The sequence below is a fragment of the Melampsora larici-populina genome (assembly GCF_000204055.1).
Source record: "Melampsora larici-populina 98AG31 unplaced genomic scaffold MELLAscaffold_13, whole genome shotgun sequence".
Lineage (NCBI taxonomy): Eukaryota > Fungi > Basidiomycota > Pucciniomycetes > Pucciniales > Melampsoraceae > Melampsora > Melampsora laricis-populina.
The window spans coordinates 1137932-1164699 of NW_006768777.1; the positions used below are offsets into that span (position 1 = coordinate 1137932).

Genomic DNA, 26768 nt, shown 5'->3' on the forward strand with positions numbered 1-26768 from the left:
CCATTTACAACCCAGCTGCTGACTCGATGTAGAACGGACCACACTCTCAACCAGCTGAGGAGTTCCAGCATGAGCACAGGCAAAGACACGTTTCTTGGCTTGCTTGTGTCTATCGTAACAGGTTCGGGTGATTTTCAGCCAGTAGCCAAATGTTTTGGTGTAGTTTTGTAGTGCATCCTCGGCTTGCTGTAGGGATGAATATGAGACCAGGAGTTCGTCTATGTTCATTTCCAAGGTTGTGTGTTGAATTTGAATAAGGTTTGAACTGGGTTGAGTTTGTTCAAAGTGGAGTTGATGCGGAGAGAGGCTCAAGTAAAGGGTTTGATTGAAAACTCAATTGATATTTTTGCACTCGCGTTGTGGCTTATCTCAAGGACAGCTAGAGGCAAAGCCTGTAGTGCATTACTGTCACAGCTTGTGTTACTGGTAAGTTAGGGTTTCACTAGCTGTGAAAGGGAAGGGGGGGTGAGGCTACCAAGGGGGGGGGTGGGGATACCGGGATCCATTCTAATGCTCAAGATGAATCACTTGCTATTCATCAAGCAGTCTATATGGCACACAAGTAGTTGAATGGGTGGTTCTTTGGAAAAAAAGTCTGTGTGTTTGTCAATTTCATGCGGTGACTGCCCCCAAAGACAAAGAGGAACATACTGAAGCTTATAGCTGTGGTGATGTGGCAGTTATAGCATGTACAATGGCATTGGGAATGGGATGCAATTGGACTCATGCTTGTCAAGTCATCACCCTTGGAAGAATTGATCCATCAGTACTTGGTCAGATGGTGGGTTGTTGTATGTCAGAATTGCCATGTTGGTCCGCTGCCAGGGCACTCAATCCTCAAACAGTCACATTCACCAACTCGCCATCTCAACCAGTCCAACCACCATCTTGATTGGATCAGTTGGTCATTCAGGGCGCGGCCTAGACCAGCAAGGCCGGCTAGGCAGGGATAGATGACTCATTACAGTTCAGGCTGAGAACACATGTTGTACACCATAGATCATACATATATATACGACATTTCCACTCACTATTGTTGTTCTCTTTTCCTCACCGATTCCATCTCATCCTTGCTCACACCACTGCTCCTTGTTTCACTTTGTCACATCTTGTTGTCTCACTCGTGATCACTGACATAGCTCACTTATCAGGTATACATTGCAATCTATATAGACCGATTCCATCTCATCCTTGCTCGCACCACTGCTCCTTGTTTCACTTTGTCACATCTTGTTGTCTCACTCGTGATCACTGACATAGCTCACTTATCAGTTCGCTGACATTGTAGACAGGATTGTAGACCTGGAGTAGGAATTATGCTTGTTGAAAAAATCATATGTGATTAAAAAACATGTATTTGATTTTGTTGATCACTATAAGATGTCAGATGATGATTGTATGGATGCACCGGGCATCACACCAGTGTGTCTTTGAATTTCCTTTCAAGTGGATAATATGTAAGTACATCTCAACAAGTGCTATCAATTGACTGAATTTTCTATAAAACAAAATCTGTTGAACAGGATTGGTCATGTGCATCTTTTGATGATCTGTTTTATGTGAAAGAGAAGAAACCCCAAGAAGAAAAGGGGATGCAAGGATGCCTTTGTTCAAATTGTCATCCTGAACTTGTAGAATTGTGCTTGGAAAAACAGCCCCATTTGACCATTGAAACATTCAACAGTTTGGTGAACTCAACATCCATTGGAACTTCACTGGTCACTAATTAATGGAAATTTTTAACTTGGGACTGCAGCAAGTCAGTGTCTGGGACAATTCTTCCCTGCACCAAAAACAAGTTGATTCACAAAAATACACTCTTGTTGCTTCACTTGCCGGCAAACTCAAGGCATCTTTTCTTACATTATAAAAAAACATTCCCGGCAAACGGTTGTTATGTTTGACCTCATCATATGTTTACTGAAACTCATATGTGGAAGATCATCAAGAATTTTGAACTGTTGCAAAATGGGACCACTCTGAGCTCAATCTTCAGAAGCAAGCCACTTGAGGTAAAATTTTCAGTTGATTCACAAATCTCTCCATCAATGGGCTGTGAGAGACAACTGTTGTGCATACATGCTTAACTCACAAGCACATGCTGATAAATTGGCAGTGGCTAATGCCAAATGGCAGGATAGACCAAAAAGAAATCCTACAACGTCCCAGCTCAAAAGGCAAAAGATAATTGATGGAGCTACTCTGGGGAATTCACGAGAGAAAATCCAAGGTTCAAAGCTCAAATCAGCTATCTCTTGATCTGCTACAAGAGTTACCAATTCAGTCAAAAAGGGAGCATTTCAGGTGAAGTCAAAGATGAAAATGGTTTGCTCCAAAAAGAAATTGGTTGTCAATTCTCTCAATGCTCAACTAGTGCCTCCATCACTATCTCAAGGCTTGGTCCCTTCACCTTCTGATTGTACATTAATGTCTTTACAAACAAACACACTACCATACACCTTTGATTCATTGGCATAAGGAGTATTTATTTGTCTAAATATGTTTTAAAGTAAACAAATCTGCCTGTGTCTTCAATATATTGCGCCCAATATGGAGGTTGATTCACAAGCCTGTTTGACTGGATGTGTTTTTTTTTTTTTTTTTTTTTTTTTTTTTTTTTTTTAAAGTGCTTAGGGCTAGATTGCATGATACACTAACTAAACAAGTTAAAAAAGAGAGGACTAGTATACCTAGGAGAATTCGGCCATCTAGTTGGAGCAAAAGGTTTCTCTGTCATTCGATGTTGAGATTATTTAATCTTTCGTTTTTTTTTTCCAATTATCTTTGTAATTGTACTTTTATCCTAATTGCAATAAATTGCTATTGAACACACCAATGTGTAAACACCTTCCTATTGGAGTCTGGTGGTCTTCTTTTAAGAGAATGAAGATGAGACTGCCCCTCCGGTTTTTATCCGGAGAACTCTGCAACAAGATTTGACAGACGCTGTTTCTGATATTTTTCAATCGATCCCAGTTGCATGAGAATTTATCAGCGATTTTTTTTTTTCAGGATGAAGAAACTGCCCCGCCGGTTTTTATCCGGCGAACTCTGCAACGAGATTAGACAGTACACTGTTTCTGATATTTTTCAATCGATCCCAGTTGCATGAGAACTTATCAGCAATTTTTTTTTAAACTATTTGATGTTAATCTTCTTCATCTCGTGACAGTTCCACCTTTGCTCCGAGGCCGATCTCCATGGTCTAGGTCCTGTAGGTAGGAATGAAAATGGACAAATCTTTTAGTTTTGAGAATAAAGTCTGCTAAAAATGAGAAAACTTTTGGTGAGTCTAGGAGCTTAGTGGTGCTATTCCAGTTAACCCGGATTCCTTCTTTCTTGATGCGTGTCCTAAATGCTTTTCTTGCTTTTGAGTATCGTCTGCAATAGAGAAGAAAATGGTGAGTATTTTCTTTAGTTTTACATACTTCACATAGGGGAGAGTCAGTGATGTTTCTTTTAAATAAGTGATCATTAAGCGGACTGAAGCCCGCTCTGAGTTGAAAAATGGCTGCTGCGCTGCCTTTTTCGAGAGTCTCTAGGCCTTCTGCGATAAGCTTCGGTTTTGTGGAAAAAGAGTTTTTCCCCGGAATGAATTTGTATTTCTTGATGTTGAAATTCTCCTTTGTTCGTTTTTTGAGGCTGCCTAAACTTGAGGGTAGTTTCATTGGTGTAGTTTGGTTCTCGGCTGTTGTTCCTGCTAATTCGTCAGCTAACTCATTTACAGCCGTTCCAAGAAAGGTTGACAACTGTTTTTTGGAGAAAGTTGTCTCCGCAGCGGCTAAAACCAAAGACAAAACTTGATTACAGGCTTATTATTTCCTGTATTCTTCCAATTAGCGGAGAGACAAAATCAAGTGAGGGATAAAACCCGGGTTTTGCACATTGGCGAGATTTTCAAAAAAATCAATCTTTGTTGGAACAGCTGTAATTCGATTGCGATCGGCGAAAGAGTGACGATGGTAGGCCGATTCTTCGGTTTAGCGGGCTTCCGGGTGGCTTTGGAGATTGGCGGGTTAGAATCGCTGTCCTCGGGGCGGCCCGAGTCAACAAAGTTTTGCTTGCACGGCCGCGGTCTGAGTGTCAAACTTCATTCTTCGTAAGTTCGCGCGATTTTGCCACCATCAAGATTTGTGAATTTAAACGCGTCCCTCTTTGAATCAAAGCGATGCTTGATCAGCCATCCACACCTCTCCACCTACTTATTGCTACTACGGGGAGCGTCGCAAGCATAAAACTTCCGTTAATTGTCAAGACGTTGTCATTGGTAGGCATCTCTTCCATGTCCCCTTGTCCGAGGCAAAGCCAGGTAACGGGTGAAGTTGCCGTGCAATCCCATTTCTCATTCTATCTTTCGTTGGAGCAGTACTCTGGAATCGAGATACAAGTTGTGGCCACGCCTCACTCTCTTCACTTTTATGATGAAACCAAGGTATCGGCTGAAGACGGTGAGCCGGTCAAAGTCTGGAAAGACGCTGACGAATGGAGCGTAAGCAGTCAAACTGAGGAGGGCTCTTCCGGTTTCAGGCAGCAATGAACGATGTGACCTAGCCACCGTATGAACCAACTGACTGACATTCCTCCTTTGATTTGGTCCACACTTTACACACCTCTTACTCTCACCGGATCCATTCACGGCACAATATACATACCGTCTGGATGTAGAACTGGGACAAAGTATCAGACCCAATATTACACATAGAGGCGAGTTATCCAGAAGGTATTGTTTTCATAACACTTATAACCCTCCGCGCATGACGTGGCAAATATGGTCCAAATCTATCGACACTCCGCATCGTTGTCACAAGTCAAACTTATCCTTGGTCATCTTCCGCAACGCATCTGCATCGCCCATAAAAGCTCCGGAGGTGGGCCGACTTGATCCTAGTGTGCCCATGTTCGGCAAACACCTTGGCCAAATTAGCGGGAGGATTGTGCGATAATCTGCTGGTGAGTTGATTGTTTTCTTCAAATGAAACGTTTGATTTGATCTTAGTGTGCCATTCCACAAATGTTATTATGCAGACATCACTCCTTCGCGCAACAAACCCTAAAGAGATTCCTGTCATATTATTTCCGGCCATGAACACGTACATGTACGAACATCCTTTAACCCAGAGACATATTGGGATTGTACGGAATGAGATAGGTTACGAGGTATCAGGTCCGGTGTCTAAAACTCTTGCCTGCGGTGACACAGGTCTGATTTTACTCACTTATCGATAAAGTCCCGCGATTGTTTTCACTGATGATCATGGTGATGTGACATCATATGTTCATTGCAGGCATAGGAGCTATGACAGAATGGTCGGATATCGTCAAAATGGTCGTGGACCGATTCCACCTGGAATTGAAAGTGGTTACCGCACAGTGTAGCAAAGATCATTGAGTCATGGACATGTTGGATCCTCTGCATCATTTTATAAAAGAACTACGAGATCAAGATTTGTTATTCAGGTTTCAAAGTCACATCGGCAATGCAAAAGGCTTCTTCGTGTTTTGGGTAGAGATTAGCAAAGACTTGAACATCATGCCGCAACTCACCTTTGGCGCTAGAGTGCCACATTTCACGAAGAAATTACACTTCTTTAAATGTCTACTGACAAATTCCCCTGAAACCAAGCTGAACAACGGCAGACACATTGCCTGGACTTGGTTGTTCAGCTTTAGATTTCAGGCAAGCTCACTCAAAAATGAGTCGATCACAGGGGTAAGAAAACAATCTCTCTTATAAAGTGAATCAGGGGAATTGGATTACAAAAAGCAAGTGCAGAGTAAGTATGTAGGAATAATATCTACATATCAAGCGCAGTGAAAGACATAAGTAAGTTCAACTATCAGAGTCAGGATACTCAAGGATTTGAATAGAGCCCAGGTCTATCTATACACAGTGGCCATAAGGAGTCGACGGGATGGAAAGGAGAGGCCACGTACAAAGATAGTTACAAATTCGAGAGTTAATCATCATACACAGCAGTCAAAGAAAGCCCTTAACTTGAACACATTGAATGTCTTTCTTTTCCATCTTGTGGCTTATCATCCCTGTCAGGTTTATCTGTCTAGGCTTCTGGATCTTGGCGAAATACTTGAGATGACGATGATCATCAGGGCTGATCTGAAGACTGAAGCCGACTGAGAACTGGGAGCGATGTCATGTAACCTGTCACTCGAGTGACATGGCTGGGTCAAGTGAAACACTGGGTCTGTATCTTTCCCAAACCAATTCATCAATTCAACCTTCAACACCATCTCCTTTAGCTCTTCCTAAATGGCAGACACTCCCTCATTACCTCAAGCTACCTCAATCGATCCAATCAACAAGTCTATTCCTCCTAATCCGAATCAATCTCCTTCAAATAAAGCTCTCCTTCCACCAAGACCTAAATTATCTTATACACCTGAAGTCGATGATCGTATCAGGTTAAGCTCTCGGAGACCTTATGATCCTAGAGACGACCATAGAAGAGACTACGATCATGAATATGACCGTGAACGCTATCTTGATGACCGCGAAAGGTATCACGATGACCGATCTCGTGCACGGGATCGAGATCGAGACAGAGACTGTAGGGAGAGAGAACGCGATCGGGGTCGGCATCGATCAAGATCAAGATCAAGGTCACGATCCCGTGGACGAGACCGTGAATGGGAACGCGAAACAGAAAGACGATCTATTCGCCCTCCGTACCCACTTCATGAACGAATATCTGAACGTGATCGGGAGCGTGAAAGGTCAAGGCGATATAGTCGCAGCCCCCCACCTGGATGTGGCAGTTCTCGGATAAGCCTTTCCTCTAGTCACCGTCGAAGACTATCGCCTTCTGTGGCCTGCCCACCTGGCTACCCGTACGACCGCCGGGACGACCGTGACCTCAGAACGAGTCTCGATTGTGATTATCGACCTCCACTAGACCGCAGAGACTTTGATAGGTACGAGCCTCGCAGAAATTTGGTTCGAGGTGACGACTACGAACGGCGTAGAGATGAGGAGTACGAACGTCGTAGAGAAGAGGAGTACGAAAGACGCAAAAGAGAGGATTGGCACGCTCATCGATGTAAGTCGACTGCTCGGCTACCTTCTACCTGCCAGTTTTCCTTCAAACACTCTCTTTACATTGATGCATTTACCTCTGCAGCTCGTCGGTCTCCCTCCCCACCCCGTCTTCGACACTCGCCATCCCCGGCCAAGCGACCATCTGTCACGCTTAGCTCACTGGTGCCTCCGGTGCCTCGATCGCCCCCGCCGCCCCCGCGGGCCAGGCTTGCATCTCCCTCGCGATCACACTCTCCTTCAGGTTATTACCTGCCAGTTTATCCTCCTGGCCGTTCTCCCAGTCGTCTCCGACCCTATTCACGCTCGCGCTCTCCCTCCTCTTCGCGTTCCCCTCCCAAGTTACATTACCACCCTCGCTCTCCGCCGCCAGGTCCTAGTCAAGCTATACAGTCCCGATCTCCATCCAATGCTCTATCAAAAGCGTGCCCTCCGACGCTCTCCGCATCACATCAAACATCTTTACCCTCATCATCACGCATGAAGGTTTTCCAACAGTCTCTCAGCCTTCCAACCCAAACACATCCTGCCCGTGTTGTATCAGAGTCTTATCTTTCGCGCTCCCCCTCCCCTTCCTCGGTACTATCACCGCGTGAGACTCGCTCCGCTTCGCCGCCGTCTGTTCAAGCCAAGGTGCAGTCATTTACTGATAATCTCCCCCCAAAATCATACGTAGTCACGCGCAAGGCGCTCGCCTCGTCTTTGGATATGACTCGCGAATCTGATGCACAAACCTCCAAACAGACCGTACTCAAACAGGCTCGAGCTGTGTCGAAAATACCATCCCAAGATATAAGTCCGGGGCCCGATACTTCGACAAAGGAAACAAGTCATATTCCTCACCCAGATTCACTTGTCCAGAATGACAGCATCTCAGGCTCACCTGTCGTGGGGCAGTCCGCTCATCAGGCTAACCATGATGGATCGATTTTCTCCGTTCATCGTATATCGCCTGACGAACGCTCTAGCCACCTGACCTCCAGCGCTGACAATCACAGCCGCCCAACCACAACAGACTATCATCTGACCACTGGCCCGCGATCATATAGAGCTCATGATCATGAATCATCCGAGACAGACCGCAAGAGACAAAAAATGATGGGCTCGCCCTATGACCGCTCTTCTTTACCATCTGCACCTCAATCTCCGCGGCCTAGTCTAACTGAAGATGTGGCTCCTTCGTCCAGCAGACAATTGTTAAAGCCTCCGCCAGCGAGAAACACCGTCATCGTCGACCCTTCATCGGAAAGAACTCTCATCTCTTCATCGGCTCGCAAGGATGTTGAACACTCTTCAACTCGTGCTTCCTATCCAACAAGTAGCAGTGTTCATACCCGCTCCCTTCCGACTCACAGTAGCACAGCAGTCAAGATTCCACCCAGTATTCCGACCGGACCCAGGGCTGGTGTACCGATTGGACCCAGAGCGTGGGCTTCGCAAAAATTGACTAAAGCGCCCGTCACTTCGATTCGCACTTCGCCTGTAAGCCCCTACAGAGCTTCGTTGCCATCCTCCTCCCTTACTGACCATGGTGATACCTTATCATCTTCTCGTCAGCCTCCCCAGAATATCTCACCAAAATCATATCGTGACTCAGCCGGTATGACTTCGGGCTCGACCCGCTTACCTCGCTCGGATCACTACCCACATTCAGCACCATTTCCCTCGGCGGATGCTCTCAGTGGTCCTCCTCTAAACACACCTGCATCTGAGGTATTCATGTCTCCACTTCCAGTGTCTATTCCAATCACCATTCCACCACCAGCGCCACCACCTCCACCTCCAAATCACCCGAGGGCCAGCAACAACTCGCTTTCGGAAGCGAAGTCATCCTTCAATGTGCGCTCCAACACCCCCATCCCAACACCATCCGGTAGTAACTCACCGGTGACAACATTCGGAAAACAACCTACCCTCAATGTCGTATCATCAACACCAGCTGCCAATCAAATAGCGAAATCTAGTATTACTGCGAATGGACTGGGGTTGAGAAAAGATAGCATTGGTGGTATCGCGTCATCATCATCATCTGGTAGTGCGCCATCTATCCCTATTACAACAGCTACACCTGCTGCATCTTCTTCTACTCAAGTCAGAGTCAATAACTACCCCGGTGGTAAATTGCACCCTTCGACCCAAGCTTATGGAAGTGTTGGAGGCAATTATGTGGGAAGCAATGGGATGAGTGGAAATAATCAACCACATGTAGGTGCAACAGTTCAGGTTTCACCGCCAGTGATTGATCGAGATTTGGAACGAGCGCAAAGAATGTGCGAAGTTTGTCCTAGTTTGGAACAAGAGGTCAGTGTTTCCCTTCGTTTTGAAATTTTGATTTCTAACTTTTTTGATTGTTGATTAAAAAACTAGATTGCAAAATTACGATCCACTCGTAATTCAAGCATGTTAGCATCACATTTGAACTGCAAGGTTGCATCAGAGAAGACATTGGCGGAGTTGAAATATCAAATGATTGAAATGAAAGTGTTAAGTGAACGTAGGAAATTGGCTGAAGCTCAATTGGATCGGCATGGTGGTGGGATTAGTCTAGCAATGGGATTTTAGGAATCTTCACCAAAACAAAATCAAACGATCAGAAGCTATGATGATTTGATTTTTATTTCTGTTTGATAAAGATGGGGTCACACTTTCTCTCAGTTTTGAAGCATCATAATCTTCACGCTGATAAAACCGTCAAGTTGAGAAATTATTATCCTTCTTTTGGGTCGTGTAGAGAGAAAAAGTGGATTTCTGTATTGCAAGTCTGGATCATCAAGCCTTGTATGGAATCACACTGTATCCCCACCATAATGTTGATGTCATTGTGGATGGTAATTCATGATAAATTCGACATGAAATCTGTATGTATGTATAGGACAATGATATGCGATTTGTAGGTCTTTGCTGTGTATCATTCTGTCTAAACCTGCTAAATGGAGATCCCTGTGGGTCCGGGGACGTGTTATGAACTGTAAGAATGCACAGTAGGTAAAGGGCATCAGGGATTCTAGAAAAAACTTGAGTGTCCCTGTGGCTGCTAGCATCAAGCCGATGCAATGATAAAGTAACCCCTCACCTCAGAAACTTGAAAAACTTGGTATCAAGTATGTTACAAATTTTAGAGGCCCTAACAGTTCCCCCAGTAGTTGATGGCTAACACAGTCACTGTTGGAGAGCCAAGACTTCAACAATGCAAGTACAGTCACAAGTGCACATTCACATGCATGTGCAGCTGCATAACCTGTCATGTGTACAAAAAATTCATAATCTTGTTCAAATTTGAAAACTGGATTGGATCACCAATCACAATGCATATCAGAAGTCTGCAACCCAACTTGATTGCAATGGTTTGACAAAAATGAAAAATGCTTCATTAATATCAGACAGACATTATTAATTTTTATTGCACACATTCACTTTGCTCTTGTATGGCTATAGTGATATCCTTTTACATGGAATACTGGGTGTCACTGTTGAACCTGAGCTAACTTTGCTGCAAACTGTCCACTATGACTTACCAACGGGATTTGGCAACCACGCAAACTTTCAATTACATACATCAGTGTACACATCACTACAACTAGGCATTCCAGAGTCATCACAAAGTGATAAGACAGCTGGAAATCATGTGACTTTGACACTGATAGAATATTCTTCTCAGAGAGGAAACAAGGAAGCAATTTTTTATATTTAAGCTTCAAGCATGATACAATAGAACAACTTTCACACATGCCACGTCTGAACATCAATTGATTCGCGGCATGGTGACGACTTGAGGAAGTGCGTGGGTTGTGATGGCCGGGGTCGCTTTCTAGCAATTTACCAGATTATACCATCAAGCATCCGACTTTTTGGGTGGTTCAGATCTGATGCACGATATTCAAAAGACGAGTCAAAAAGTGCTATACATCATGGAGATGGTTTGAATTTTATAGAGGAACTTACACAGGCAGCTTGAATGTTTCAGGCTGCACATCTTGCCCTTGACCAGTTTGTTCCCAGGGCGAGTTGGCGCCCTCGAAGTTACGAAACGCTTGGGATAGCTGCAATGGCTCACTGAATTTTCCCAATCCATCAAGATAAGATGAGCTAAATTATCCAGCCTTTTCAAAGGCAATGCAGAGTGACGTACTATACCACTCGCTTCTTCTCCTCATCATATCTCACCTCGGTGTAACCCTATGAGGCCAAAGACACAGACGGAGAAACCAACGTTGGCCATCAAGACACAAGAGGCTATACATCTTTTGATCACACTCACGGTTAATGGGAAATCTTTCCGTAGAGGATATCCCTCGAATCCATAATCGGTAAGAATTCGACGAAGGTCGGGATGGTTTTGAAAGAAGACGCCATACATGTCGTAGACTTCTCTTTCATACCTAGCCAAATATAGCCATCAACATCAACCTGAATGGGTCACTGTTTTCAAGAAAATGTCCAGATGCACTTGGGGCGCGAACTCACCAGTCAGCACTTCTGAAGAGTCCTGTTGCACTCGGTACGGGGCTCACTTCGTCTGCATAAGTCTTGACACGGATTCGTGAAGCGTATTTGAGACTCAAGAGATGGTAAACAATTTCAAAACGTTTCGGACGAGTAGGGTAATCAGCACCGCTGATGTCCATCAATTGCTTGTATTGACATTGAGTGTGGTCTCGTAGGAAACCCAGGACAGGTACGATGCCATCGGGACTTGTGTAAAGGGTGAGTTCATCCTTGTAAACCTGTGAGACGCAAACCGAACCAAGAAATGCGTACTTTTGGCCCAAGCTCATAGCCGGAGCACATCAGAAGGAGCCACTTACGCTGAATTGTTGAATAAATTTGGGAATGCAGGAGGTCAAATAAGTCCCATAATCGTGCAACGAGTCCCTATTCGCATTAAATCAAAATCCAAAACCATCAAGCTTATTAATACATCTTCTTTTGACTACATATATCCTAGTCTTAAAGCCTTTGATCGTCATCTGAATGGATCACTCACGAGATCAGTTTGTATTTCTCAGCTGGGTTCTGTCCAGCCGATTCCTGAAAGGGTGAAGATCCCATTGCTGAAAATAGTGATATTCTTCAAAGTCAACCATCATGTATTCTTTCGTAGGTATTTTGAAAGCGTGATCGAATAAATTCTCACGAGGTGGATCTCCTAGTCGAGACACAGCAGTGGTTGTAAAGCATCGAGATCGAATGGCCAGGGTGGCGGCAGAAGAGGAGCGCAAAACGTTTTGGGAACCACCCACGACCAGTCTTGTGAATGCTCGTCCAGTGGCCATTTTAGTGGATCGATGAATGAAGTTTGAATTGACTTGAGTTGAGAAAATCAAAGAAGCTGAACACGATCTATCTTGGAAGAGGTTTATGAATGCTGCAGCCTGGTGGTTGTAAGTAAAGCGGCGCACTTCGGGGCACCCCAGTATCAAGATGTCACAGAATGAGACAGGTTCACGAAATCGACGGCAGGCGACGTTACTGCAACGCTACCGAGGTAACAGGTTTGCGAGTGTTCTTGTGTTTTTACATAGGTAGAATCACTTTTCTTTCTTGCTCATTTCTTGCGTATAGATGCTTGGTCAGAATTCCTCATCAGATTTTCTTGTCGAACCACTTTGGCCAATTTCTTTGTTTTTATATTTACAGCAGAACAAAAAAACATACAGAATGTTGTCTCCTATGTTGAATGCAAACAACACAGCACAGCGGTTCACAATCCATCATGTGCACTTTGGAATTAGTATGAAGGTGTTATGCAGCCCTAAGCCCATCAATTTAAAGAATTTGGTAAGATCATGTGACAACAAATTCATCAGCATGATAAAATCTGAATAGCAAGCATTTGGAATCCTATAAGAGGATTTTGACAAATCCTCAGCTTCAACAAGGATCCAAGTGTTCCACTTCAAAAAGCCACGGGTTAGTGCAATAAGATAAAGATCAACTTTTTTCTTAATAATTCCAAGAATACCTTGTATATATATGGATTTTATGAATTGAAATAGAGACCAACTTTTGTGGTGAATCCTGTTCAACAAGAGCTTGGATGATAACAAAGTACACAGTTGGTCTTTATTTCAGAAATCTGAAATCTGAATCATTGCAATAAAGCGGTAAGATTGTGTGAGTTAAGCTTCAATACATTGGTCTAACTTGAGGAATCTTCAAAGCTCTGTGATATTACGTCAAGTGAGTTCAATCAAGATCTGATCATGATGATCATGGTCATATTAGAGGGGCAGAAGTTGAAAAAAATGCTCAGAATAGAAACTTCACTAGATGTAAAAAATGTTGCTTTGAATTTTTATATTTTTAAAAGCATCTGAAAAAGATTTACCTGAGAAACAGATTCCTGAGTGATTTTTTTCCCACATTTTTCAAAGGAGGCTGGTATATAGGCCAGCTTAAATTTACACCACGGGGCAGCTGGCACGTGAGATTCACGTGAAATAGTTCTCTGCCAATAAATCACGCGCTGTCCACAGTGCGATACCCATTGTGAGCTACACATGACAGCCAGGGTGAGCAGCTAAAGCGTGGTGGCTCACCTGTCCATTGGGTGAGTCATCTCACATCATAACAGTGTGAAATGACTAATCCAATGAGTGGTGTGGAAATCAATTTAGATCTCACTCTAAGAAACAATTTTTTATTTATTCTTTAATGTGTTCCTTTAAAATTCAGAGTCGATTTCATTGGAAGATCTATTAAAATCAATTTAATTGCAATTTACAATTCTCAGTTCAAGATTCTCTATTAATCATATTCATTATAACTTATTTATTTCACAATTTGCATAAACATTAGTCTTTATTACATTCAATTCAAGATGATAGATAACAACATGATGAGATTCAAAATCAAAAAACAAATAATCAAGAAAATCAACAAGTTAGTATGAAATCGATCGATCTAAAAAAATAAAGAATACAAACCTAGATTTCAAATGAGGAAAGAAGAACAAATGATTAATTAGTTTATAGATAGATCGAACTAAAAGAAAGAAGATATAATAAAAAAAGAAGAACTTACAAATTTGAACTTAGACTTGAATCGATCAAAAGAAAGTAAGAGAAGAAGCTAAAGAATCAAAGAAGACACATAAAAAGATAAAAGAAGATTAAATGATCACTTAGTCTATGAAAGACTTGAATTGAAAGAAAATTGAAGAACCTACAGATTGAACTTTGAAATCAGATCGATTTATCAATTTAGGAAAGCTAGAATTCAAATTAGAAGATAGAAGAAGAACAAGTGATTAGTTAGTATATGAATGATCAAACTAAAAGAAGAAAAACAAACAAAGAACTTACAAATTGGATTTCAAAATCGATTGATCTGAAAGCTAAAAGAACATTAGAATCAATATTTGAAGATGAAAGAAGAATAAAAAAGAACCAATAAGTGTATGAAATGATGGATTAGGATTGAATAATCAAAAGAGTTAGAAAATAGAAAGGACTTACGTTAGATGCAAAGATAGAACAGGATCGATCCAAGATTGAGTGACGCAATCGATCAGATTTGAAGGATTGGAATAAGAGGAAATACAAGGTTGAGATTGAGGTGGAAGGTATAAGAAGAGTGAGTTGAAGAGTTGAAGAAGGGGTCCAGGAGGGTGTGTGTCGATCTTTGAGTCTTTTTGTTAGTGTTATTTTAAAGTGTTATTGAGTTTTTTCTCTCTTAAACCCTTATAAGGGTAATAGTGTTATCTTTTTTATTTAATTCAAGAGTCAAGAGTCTGTCGCGTGAAATTTGTGTGTGTGAAAGTTCTACCTGTGAAATTTGTTACAGTAGTGCATTAATTTTGGCATTTCAACAGTTTTAGAGATATTCAAATACTTTTTTTAGTACACCACGGGGGGATCCTGGGTCAGAAGTTGGTCCCAACCGGTCTTAAATACGTCAGGTCAGATTCCGACCCGAAACTCGCCCCTGGCTAGACTGCAGGCCACCCAGGGCTGGCCTTCGCGGGCCGCCCCTCTTTCAGTCCAGAGCGGCCAGCAGCGTGACTTGTAGACGCCCTCTGCGGGCCTATAGACCGCCTGCTTGGTCCCTGTTTGGTCAAGCGTGAAATTGGGCGGCACCTTCCCAAAAGTCACGGCTGAGCGAAGTAAGCGCAAGGATGAGGCAGACTTCGCCTGCTGAGCTCAGCCCTTCGATCAGTCTGCGTGGATGACAGGACCGATGCAAGCAAACATCACAACCATGCCTCTCTCAACCACCCAAATCTCAGCACGTGTTGAGATCCTCCCCTCCCATTTTGTTTGGGTCTATGGAGGTTAATTGTATCAACTTCCCAACCCTCAAGGCTCAAACTGTGTTTTAGATGTCTTCTGAGATGTTTCTTGTGTACCATTGCATTGCGTTTGTTTATCCTGCTTTATCGTTTCGACTCCCAACCCTCAAGGCTCAGCCCAGGTTGCACATATCGTGTTGGGTTTCTTGTCTCCCATCAGAGGCTGCATGGTGGCCTTCATCCCTGCGTTAAAACTTTTCTCGTGTCGCGTTGTCACCCCTGGGTCTCTTTTGCTTCTCGCATGAGCGCTCGAGTTAAACCTGCGGACCTTCTGTCTCTCGTTTGAAACTTCATCCTCACCTGAGTTAAAATTGCGGTCCTCCTGTTTCTTGTCTCAAAGTTCATCCTCAACTTCGAATCATCAGATTATCTTTCCATTCTCAATTTCACATCAGTTTTCAACATCTCCACTTCATGTCATCGCAACAAACACACGCGGGGGAGCTAATGGTTTATCCACTCCGTCGATGGGTCAGCTCTTCCTTTTCACGTCTCATTGAGGAAAAGATGATTCATCTATTCTATCCCATAGGCCGAATCGACAGGATGTCGAGCACACTCTTGGCCCATCGCGAGGCCTCTTTGTCGCAACGCGCCGTCCAAGGGGCCACAAGTCGCCCAAACCTTGGTGAATCATCAGGCAAGTTGTCATCTCTGTCTCTTACACATCCAGGCCGCTTTGTTGATATTGGTCTGACAGGTCACCATGAAGGAAGTAGCCCTCATGCCGGTTCCATGATATGTAATAACGTCCTAGGGGTAAGCCAGCCTATTCTCTTCATCTGTCCTTGGCCGTTTTGGTCTCGTATCCTGGTGGATTGCGAATAATTGTGCGGAAGAGGAGGATAACCGTGATATTGAGACGCTATGGATTAAAACCAAAGATTTACATCGGTGACAGGTCGCATATTTGGTGAGTCTCAGTTTGTTTGTCTGTTCTCTTTGTTGCTTTATCTCATCCAGCTCATCACCGTTTCAAATTGCAGCTTTTATAGACTGGTATACCATGAGGATCGGAAGAACTTTCGTGGCAAAGGCCTCTTCACCGCATTCAAACCTCGGGTGACTTTTGATCTGCCTTGCAAGGAGGCCATACAAGATGAGATGGCCAGGATTGAAGCTGGGGGAATTGAAGGAATTGAAGAAGAGTTCGAATGAAATTGTTGCGACTAAACTTTTTCTTTTCTTTTTCATCTCATTCCTGTTCGGTCTGGTCATGAAAGTTGCTACTTTGTCATATTAACAGGATCCAACACACCAATCGAAGAAAATCTGATGTTCATTTAAAGTGTTTTGACGTATTTCTTCCAATCAACCTTGTTATTTGTGACCTCATCAATACAAGCTTTTCTTCCGATAGCTGCACCCTTGACATGCCACCGCCTAGTAATGCATTGTGCATTACGTTATTACCCATTTTTGAATCAGAGCGGTCCCTGCCCCGCCCAATTCCAATCCAAACGGTCCAACACGTTTATTGCCCCGACTGAATTGATGGCCTGCAGGCCACCTGCAGGCCGCGCACGCCTGCACTTTTGGCGAGCTGTAAGGCGCCTCCCCGCTGATCTTTCAAGCACCTTACAGTTCGCCAATTGGTCGTCGCCAAACTGACTACCTGCTGGTGGTCAGTCACTCCGCACAGAGCGACCGCCTGGTGGTGGCCAGCGAGGATGACCTTTTGGCGGTCAGGACGCCCCCGTGGTGTAGAAAATTTAGTAGAATTTTTATAGTTTAAAGTTCAGGAGTCGGATGATGAAAGACGATGAACAAAGAGGACTGTGAATGACTGTGGTTCTTTGACTGTGGTTCCTGTGACATGTACCGTACCTGTGATGTCAGACTTGACAGTGATCATCATACCTTTACCCAAATCTTGGTTTTGAGAATGACACCAAGATGTGGTACAGCCTGATTTTCAAAAGGGCGGGCTTCAAAGTAAATTTATTTGTGGACAAGTCCTTTTGATTTTGTCAAGAAGTGGATGCTTTTCAAAGGAGAATAGCCACATGATCAGCACTCGATGTGAGCTTGGATGAGCTCATTTGCATGCTGAGCACCTGGCTGGCAGGTTGCGCTCGTATGACCCAGCTCACCCACTCATTGGCTAGTAAGTCACGCCACACCAACGTGGTCTTTCTCTCCACATGTAAGATACGTGACAGGCCATGGGTGAAGGCCACATAGCCGCACTCACACTGCTACCACCTGTTCTACACAACCACTCAGTGTGGTCATACCCAACTGACATTTCATGTGGTCCCAGTTCAAAGTCGCCCCGTGGTGTACATGATGAACTTTTTGAAACTTTTGGGTCAACTTGAACCACATTATTGTTCCATGATATTTCACCAGTTCATGGTTAAGCTTACTATTGTCATGTTGCAGATTGTCCAATACCTATCTGATGCCAAAGTGGCACCTTTTGGTTTGATTGAGCTACAAGGTATATATGTAGAAGAATGGACTAAAGAAAAGCTATATTGAAAATCTTGATATTCCGATAAGTTTTTTCAAAAGTTCTGTTTGAGAGAAATTGATGTTACTTCAGTTAGAGTGTTCACCTAACTTCTCTGATCAAGCTTATGCTAGAAGTAAGCTCATGCCTTGAACCGTGTTTTTGGGGAAGTCAGATCATTTCATCTTGGACAGTTTGTCTTTACCAAGCACTTTCAAAGTTACCTATCCTTTATTTAACAGAAGCTCTTCCAACCCTTAAAAAGAGTTGTTCCCTTTGTTTTGATTCAAGAAACAAAAGCGTATGCGGTCTTAATGCTACATATTTCTGTTGCAAAGGCTGGGAGATGTCAAGAGGTTTTCAATAAAAGTAACAAACAAATGGATATGAAGTGAGGCTCGATTGTTGATCATGATATGTATGATTGTTGTTTTTTGAATTGGTTGATATGATATTACTTTTGCTAAAAAGCTTGGTCCGATCGAGAAAAAATAAAACAGAATCAGACCCAGATTTTGCCGCAGCAGTCACAACGCAGCAGAGAGAAGGATTTGGGGGGTGCTGTCTGGTCCTGTCGGCTCTGGTGCGACCTCCCTACCATTCTGCTGGTCCATCACCCATCTCTAGGCTCTAGTTCCCCATCACCTTGACCTCTTTCTTTGCACACTCTTGCAAGATGACGTTGTCAAACTCTTGGTAAGTCACTTTACAAGTTACATTAAAATATATCTCTTCTTTATTATCTATTGGTGTACTTTCTAACAAACTTTTTGTATTGTTCGATTCAGATGACCATCCTCACAACACAGTCTGATATCCGTGATCGTCTTGCCTAGCTTTGTCTCACCATCACCTCACCAGCTCTTTCTTCCCACACTCTTTCAAGAAGGTTTTGAATTGTTGGATTGATCATAACGAGCATTTGTTAACAAATCAAAAAAAGAAATGATGATGAAGTTTTTACGGAGCTCACAACTGCTGTGCTAATGTGAGAGAAAAGCCAAGTTGAATGAGATGTATCCTAATATCCTCAACTTGTCCGGTGCCAAGCTATGCTGAATAACAATTGGATATCTCATGAAAGATATCTCAAATGTGAGTGACTTTTCAAGGTAAGCAAGATCATCAGAAACATCGACTGGTTATGACCAATATCAAAACCAATCAATTCCTGATTGATTCTCCTACAAGGCAATCCTATGATCGCAACTTGAGAACAATCTCAAATCTCTTATGAAATAAAACCTAAGATCTCATCGGGTTTGAAGTCAAGATTAACAACGATCTCATTTTTTTGAAGACATTCCACATCCAAGAATCAATTGATTTTGCTCGGTCAAAACCAATCAACCTTCCTATGCTCCTACAGAAAAGATTGTGAAAAATCTCAGCTCTCTTGTGTAATCTAGAGACTGATTTCACAAACAAGATCAAAATCGATCGCTTTGATTGTGATCCTTTGAAGAAGATTGAAACGATTTCAGTTTCACGCCAATCTTATCTATAATTCCTTGTTTCTAATTTTTATACGATGACAATCTTCTCTAACTACAATTCATCTAATACAAACAAACGAGCTCCCCTTCAAATATCTGAAAACCACAATGATGATACAAAATTCCGTTTGACTGGATTTGACCTCGTAACTAAAACTTGTGATCTCGAGACAACAAACTTTGACACATTGAATCCAAAATCGATAGGGTTCAACTTGGGAAAGTATGGTGGTATGCATTGTAGAAGGATACCTAGAAATGATATTGGGGATCATCAGTAAGTTCAATTAATTGCACTGAGGAGACAAATGGGAGGAATTGAAGTAAAAAAAGTGTACCTTTTTCCTACAGATCAGCAATGGGTTGGCCACGATTGATAAACACGTTTCCAGGATGTGAGAAGCAGCGAGCGACTGAGTTGAGTTTAGTGATGAAAACAAAGTAATCAACAGGGACAGGGATTTGAAGGATATGACTGGGAGCTCGCACCAGAGCCAACAGCACCCCCAAAATCTTTCTCTCTGCTGCGTTGTGACTGCTGCGGCGAAATCTGGGTCTGATTCTGTTTTATTTTTTCTCGATTGGGCCAAGCTTTTTAGCAAAAGTAATACCTTGGATTGATATTGTGGGAATAAGATGAAGATGGATTGGAGATGAAGTGAAATGATAAACCGAGTTTTTAAAAATGCAGAATGGTTTGATATGTAGTTTTAGTTTTAATTTTGACAAGTAGCTTAAGGTATGTATTCTTAAGTATAAACTGTGTTTTGATTTTGATTTTGGGTGAATTGTGATTTTCTAATTTTGAACTTCTTGAAGAAGAAGAAGAAGAAGAAGAAAAGGAAAACTAGAAACCATCACTTCACTTTACTTTACTTCACTTCACTATGGCCGCAAAGGAAGATGAATCAGAGAACATTCAATCAAATTCAGATTCAGTAATCAGTTCCTCTTTACCAATCTCAACTAATCAAACTATTCAAAATCAAGATCAAATCGAGAATACCATCAATCTTACTGCTTCATCTCAACCTATCACTTCCAATCAACCTGATCAAGATAATCAACCTATTACATCCAATCAACCTGATCATTCAATCAATCTTAAATCTGATAATCCGATAGCTACTACTTCTCAGATATCTTCTTCTAGTCTTTTACCCAGTACCAAGAAATTCAAGGCTTCGTCTCTGAGCGTTAACAAGAAATTCTTGAGTACAACTTCCGATTCGAAATCTACTAAGAATTCCTTGATTTCTAGTCGTAAGTTTATGGTTTGATCTCATTATCAACTGAATCTTCGCATCTAGATTCCAATCTTGTTGAATTGTTTCAAACTTGATCTACTTTTTCTGCATTGATAGCACGACTCTCAACTCTCTCTCCATCCAACAATTCAAGCCCTCTTGGTACTGGTCCACGACTTTTGACTGGAAAGATTACTGCAAATTCTACAATCCTCAATCCCTCAGGTTCAGCCACTACAGGATGGGCCCGCACACCGCTTGTTGTCCCTCCTCTTGCTCTAGGTGGAAAGTCACCTGAACCGAATCTTTCTAGTATTCCAGTTGGAAAATCACCAAGTTCAACACCACTCGTCAAGGATGATTCCGCAAGCACTGTGGGCTCAAGACCTGGATTCAACGGTTTCATTCAAAACTCCAACCAACAACCTTCCGTAACAACTCCCAAGGTATCCCATTCAATGTCATCAGCATCGCCCTGGGGTAAATTTGAGAATCCGACACCAAACGGTATAGATAATCTCGCCAATGATTTTCCAACAGCCCAGGAGGTAGCCAATCGTGAGTCTTGCTCTTATGTTGATCTTTTACGGCCTCGGGATTTTACAGTGTGATCAGTCAGGCTGCAAGACAAAGAGCATCAAATTGTGATTTTGACATTGAAATTTGGATTTTTAGAGCACAAGCTCAAAGCTCAGTCTGTAGCAGCTGCCAATGCTGCACGAGATAAAGCATCACTGGATCGTGCAGCAGCATCAGCAGCATATAATCAACAACTTCTTCAGACTTTGGATGGCTTTCGTGGTACACATCTCGATCCGAACGCGAGTCATTGGGATGAGGTAGGTTTAGAGTATCTCTATCATCTATCATTCATCAATTTCTGACCTTCTTTGTCTCTTGAATCATCCTATCACTCACTCGGTCCATCACCACACAATCTTACATAGATGGAGGATGAGGATGATATGTTTGGTGAAGTTGTCGAATTTGGAGATGGGACTCAATACAAAGTGACGGAAGTTGCGGCCGCAGCAAGTGACATCAATAAACAATCGTCAACCGATACCAAACCTACGCCCAATCCTTCACAATCTCTCAAAAAGGAGGATCGCTTTACTGAAGATTACGATCGTTCAAGTCAACTCATGGAAGGGACTGAACATCTACCTCCCTTCCTTCGTGGTCGAGCTGAACTCAAGAGCCTCTTTAACGATAGGTTAGGCAAGTTTGAACCTTATTCGGCTAAAACACTGGACAAAGTCAAGGATCCTACTTCACAAGTTCAAGTCTTACAACGACAACGCGATTTGTCTGGTGATCCATCTCCTGCCAATACCTCTTATTCCCAACAAGGCAGTCACACATCAAACCACGCTCCATCCACACGGCCATCATCTGATCTGGTACGAGACCGTGCACTCTCTCCACCTGACAAATCACGAGACACCCCAACCCGTACCATGCTTTCACAAGCTCTCGTCCCACCCAACCCCTCGACATCTGTTCGTGCCGAATCATCCGCCCTTCCCTCAACTACACGCAAGTCTTCAGATTCAGAGACACGGGCGAAATTTTCAAATCCCCCATGCCCTGATTTAGATGAGATACATCGGACCGAAATGATGTCAGCCGCAGAACGAGCTCGCAAACGTCGTCAAGAAGAGGAAGCTACTCGCGAAGCAGAAAGTCAACGAGCCAAGCAGAAAGCCATGGAGATCGAGAACAAATTGAAAGCGGCTGCGGCTGCGGCTGCAGCATCTACCATAGCATCATCTCAGGCGCACAGTACATCGGCCTCTGGCTCCTTTAAACGAGACCATTCCAATGAAGGGACTAGTCGTACTCCTGGTAGATTGGCCCCAGTGGATCGTAAGGATGTTGACTCATGGCGTGCGAGGCCTGTTGAGAGGACTCTGCTCCCGCCAAGACGTTCGGCGACAGCCGTTACGAACGAACCTCCTTCAAATAATTCAATTGGCCGGCCGATCTTGAGCCGTCCTCCTCCACCACCTGAAGACATTACCTCGCAACCCTCAAGGCCCAGCGAGCGCTACAGCGCCAAGACAGAGTCAACATCAAGTGCATCTGTCCCACCAAACCGGCCTTCATCATCCTTACCACCTCAGGAAGAAGCTTTCAAAAATCGGGACGACAAGTCATCTCGTGTCTCATCATGGGAGTCGCAGATCAACCTGGCTTTATCTTCTCAACGGCCATCCCGCCTTGCCGCAAAGCCTTCTTCCTTACTTTCTTCATCTAATCCTACATCCGCCCCTGGCCAAACCGATACGACTAAAAGATCTACCGATGGCACACCTACAAGTTGGAGACAGCCTCACTCAACTATTGACAAGGTAATCAGCTCCTCAGATCCACGGCAGCGGCCTCCGCACATGCGACAAGGCTCCAATCCATCCACTCAAGTCAATCAAGGTGAGGATGATGCAAAAGTCAACAGATTGATACCTCCTATACCGGTTTCCAGTATAGAGCTGTCATCCGAAATGCCACCCAAGCCTTCTACGTCATCTCAATCACCGAGCTTGCGAGATTCCAGACCGCCAATTTCTGCGCCTGGACCATCACGTGCAAACTTACAGGACAAAAAACCCAAGCTACCTGAAATGTCACATCTCGATACTGTCATGTCTCGAATCAAGGGCGTCCTGGAAGCCGATAAAGAAGCTAGAGCGAAAGCAAAAGCTCAGGCAGCAGCCACCCTTCCTGTTGTAGAACCATCAACAACACGAGTCATGCAGAAATCAACTCCGACAGCTACTTCCGTGACCAGAACGGAAGTTAAGCCTAGTCTTGCGTCAAGGGCCGATACCTGTACCAAGCCCTCGATTTCTAGTGCAACAGATATACCAAGTCCTGACGATTCTGGGTCTAATTCGCAGAGTGTTGATCGCCAACTTTCCAAGCCTCTCACATCAGCATTCAAGCCATCTGTTACTAGCCTTCCATCTGCATCAGCTGTCATTAACAAATCTTCCGAGCCGACAGCGCAGAACCCGATCTCTACCCCATCGGTTCCTCATCTTCCATCAGCTCTCTCTAACCCCGCTGAGAAGAGATCCACGTCGATTCGCAAGGCTGCAAGGTTTGATTTGTCACCTCAAGAGCAGCATGTGCGCCCCGATTCAAGGCCAAATCATCTCAGTTCAGCTTCACTGGTTCGGCCTGTTCTAAAACGTCCGCCGACGTTTGTGGATCGAGATCCGACCCCCCACTGGGACGTCACAAAAGTAGAGCGAGCGATGTCGCCCGAACCCGCTTGGAAAGCATATACTGTAAAGTTAGCACGGCCTGTAAGGCAAAAACGAAAACAATCACCACACCTATTGAAGGCTTTCTGGAATCCACTTACGCCTGCAAGAGTGAATATTCTCACTTGGGATCCTCCTTTGCCAAATATCTCTCCTCGAACCCTATCAAGAGATGAATTGTTGTTTAGAAAGAAGTTTATTAGAGGTGTAGTCATGTCAAATGTAGTTTTGCCCAAATCATCAATTCAATCCCAAACTGATGTCGAACATGAACAACAACGTGAGGGTGGTCCTTTATTCATGCGAGGTCGAGGGCGGGCTTCAGGTACCCTACAACCTGTCCTGCGCGGCAGAGGCCGTGGTCGAGCTGATGTAACAATGTCGTGGCGAAGGCCAGTAGAAGAAAGTGCCCCTGTTGCAAAGCCGGAACCTGAAGTCAAAGCTGCAATGCCTCCTTCGCCAGCGACGCCACCTCTTTCCCCGGCTGACAAGAGCCCCGAACCGGTTACCCCAACAATTGTCAGCTCAGCTCGGAAACAAAAATCAAAACTCCCAGAAGGCTCCAAAGTCGCATTCAATCGACCGTCTAATATCACAAGCTCTGCTGCCACCACAGCGTCTGGTATCTTCATGGTGAACAGTGAAATCATTGGGGAAGGTGCAGTACAACCTTCAGGCTTGACTATGTCGGAACCAGAGCCCAAGCCATCAACTCCATGTAGCACACCTGACGACTCTGCTTCGATTCCATTGGTAAGCCGTTTGTCTTGAATGTGTTTATGTACCATAGCTCTAATATTGGGTTCTTTACAGACACCTCGTAATCGCTCGTCCCCACTCCCAGTCTCCCTTACGCCTCCTTCGTCGAATATGCATTCCATCACAGGGTCAAAGGGATCGCCGTCCCCTTGGACTAAATCCCCACTAGCCTTCTCAGTTTTGGATTCACATACCAAGAACGTATGGTCACAGCCTGATGGTCGTATTACTACGAAGACCCCTCCATCAGGTAAGATTGAAAATTCACTCGAAGGCATTCCGGATGACTTTGTGGCCGCATTACCTCGGACTTTGAACGATTTCAACGCTGAGGATGAGTCGGTACGAAGTAGCGTGAAAGATGAATCAACAACGTTTTGTACAAGTCCATATATCTCATCCCTACCTCCAAAGAAGATCTCCTCGCCTACAGTAAGTGAGCGACCTACGACCCAACCCGGTTCCAATCATAATCTTCAGCTTCAGCCTAGTCCAAATGGTCTTGACGATCGATCTACGTCTAGCGGACACGGACAGCCTTCATACATCAATCAGACTAATGGATGTAATCTGAACAGTCAGAACAATTCCCAGAGTTCTGTGATGCAAGGTTACCCGGGAAGTTTTCCTTCACCGTCAACTTTCCAGGTGCCACCAGGCTATCAACTTGTTCCGATTGGAACAGTCCCTAATCTTCCAGCGAGTCCGTATTCTGGTATATCAACTATATACCCAGGTCAAGCCCCCGGACCATGGTCTCCATCCTTGAGCGCTCAACAACCTGGTGCCTATGGGCGATCACCTCAACCTTATCCTCTTAACACTACTAATTATCCATCATCGATTCATCCGACTGGGTTCAACGGTGCAGCACATAATGGACTCTCAGATAATTCTCATCAGTCATCGAACAATCAGGGGTTCAATAAAACTCCTGGTCCAATCGCACCACGTGGAACAGGACCAGGTGGCCGAAACTCAAACCCAGGGATGCAAAGTCCACACCTTGGTAGACTACCAGTTGAAAACAATCATAGTTTCATACCCACTGTAGGTCGAAATGGACCTAACCATGTAGGAGGCAGTAAAGCACCACAAACAACAGGTATGACAGGTTATCCACAACCTATGAACAACTTACATGATAACAATGTAGGGTATGGGGGTGGGCCTACTACTAGTAATAATGGGTTTAATGGATTTCATCTACCGAACCCACATGGATCATCTTCTATGGTTGGTGGAACTGGTGGATTCCATCATGGTTTATCACCTCAGTCCGGGTTCTCTTCTTCACCACATACTTCTGTTGGTTTTACTGGATCTTCTAGTCATCTTGTGAATGGTAATACAAATCAACATCAATATCTACCTCCTCCTCCTCCACATCCACAAGGATTTGATCATCAATCTATGCAGTATCCGGTTGTTGGACCTCCTCAATCACATGTAAGTGAATCTGTTTTTTCAAGTGGTTCGATACCCCCAAAGACTCATGAGATATTCAATTCTGATTGGTTGAATCTTTAGGGTAATAATGGAAATGGGATCTTTAATCCAGGATCGATTGGAGGACCAGTGATTCGAAACAATACACCGGTGATCGGTTCATCTTCGATGATCGGACATCATAATCCTTCAATGATGTATTCGAATCCAAGTAATTATCAAACTAATCAAAGTACTACAACAACAGCTTTACCACCTACATCAGTCACACAAGTCACCTCAACTGGATCACATTCTAGAAGATCTATGGCTCATTGAATCAAAAGAAAGAAAAATATTCAAATCAATGAAAAGAGAGAAAATTGAAAATTGAATCGTTTTGGGATTCAGGATATCATCATCAAAGAAACTTCAAATCGAACTTGAAACTTTAAGATGATTAAAGAGATTGAAAGTTTTGAAAGTTTTTAAAAATGTGAAAGTGTAAAAGACAAGAAAAAGGAAAAGGAAAGAGATTCAACCTTTTTTTTTTTCTTTTCTTCTTCTTCTTCTCATATTTTCTGTATTGACATTTTTTTTATATAATCTTTTTTGGTTTCTTTTTCCATTTTTCTTTTTCATCTTTTTCATCTTTTTGTTTTTTTGTTTTTTATTTTTATTTTTCTTTGTGTTTTTTAAGATTGTTTTTTTTTTCTGGTTTGGTTTGGTTTAGTTCGGTTTAGTTTTTGAATAAAATTAAAAGTGTTTTTCTC

General features: G+C 43.4%; 4 protein-coding genes across 4 annotated transcripts; 3 read left to right on the plus strand and 1 right to left on the minus strand.

Annotated features, from left to right (window-relative positions):
- Window positions 1-4168: 4168 nt before the first annotated feature.
- On the plus strand, window positions 4169-5389 carry MELLADRAFT_35137 (uncharacterized protein; the record flags this gene model as incomplete). The annotated part of the gene is made up of 6 exons (XM_007408641.1): window positions 4169-4267; window positions 4364-4489; window positions 4666-4725; window positions 4861-4950; window positions 5026-5200; window positions 5286-5389. 6 exons carry the CDS (start codon window positions 4169-4171, stop codon window positions 5387-5389), a joined length of 654 nt encoding a protein of 217 aa, XP_007408703.1.
- Window positions 5390-5693: 304 nt separating this feature from the next.
- MELLADRAFT_62246 (uncharacterized protein) lies at window positions 5694-9613 on the plus strand (the record flags this gene model as incomplete). The annotated part of the gene is made up of 6 exons (XM_007408642.1): window positions 5694-5710; window positions 5737-5774; window positions 5813-5824; window positions 6276-7055; window positions 7137-9352; window positions 9419-9613. The coding sequence occupies 6 exons, from the start codon at window positions 5694-5696 to the stop codon at window positions 9611-9613; spliced, it is 3258 nt and encodes a 1085-aa protein (XP_007408704.1).
- A 1376-nt stretch (window positions 9614-10989) lies between these two features.
- Window positions 10990-12100, minus strand: MELLADRAFT_35287 (uncharacterized protein; the record flags this gene model as incomplete). The annotated part of the gene is made up of 6 exons (XM_007408722.1): window positions 10990-11104; window positions 11181-11227; window positions 11310-11430; window positions 11516-11775; window positions 11857-11923; window positions 12036-12100. 6 exons carry the CDS (start codon window positions 12098-12100, stop codon window positions 10990-10992), a joined length of 675 nt encoding a protein of 224 aa, XP_007408784.1.
- An 8079-nt stretch (window positions 12101-20179) lies between these two features.
- On the plus strand, window positions 20180-26334 carry MELLADRAFT_105444 (uncharacterized protein; the record flags this gene model as incomplete). The annotated part of the gene is made up of 6 exons (XM_007408643.1): window positions 20180-20555; window positions 20657-21097; window positions 21215-21378; window positions 21487-24561; window positions 24622-26016; window positions 26098-26334. The coding sequence occupies 6 exons, from the start codon at window positions 20180-20182 to the stop codon at window positions 26332-26334; spliced, it is 5688 nt and encodes a 1895-aa protein (XP_007408705.1).
- Between the last annotated feature and the right edge of the window lie 434 nt (window positions 26335-26768).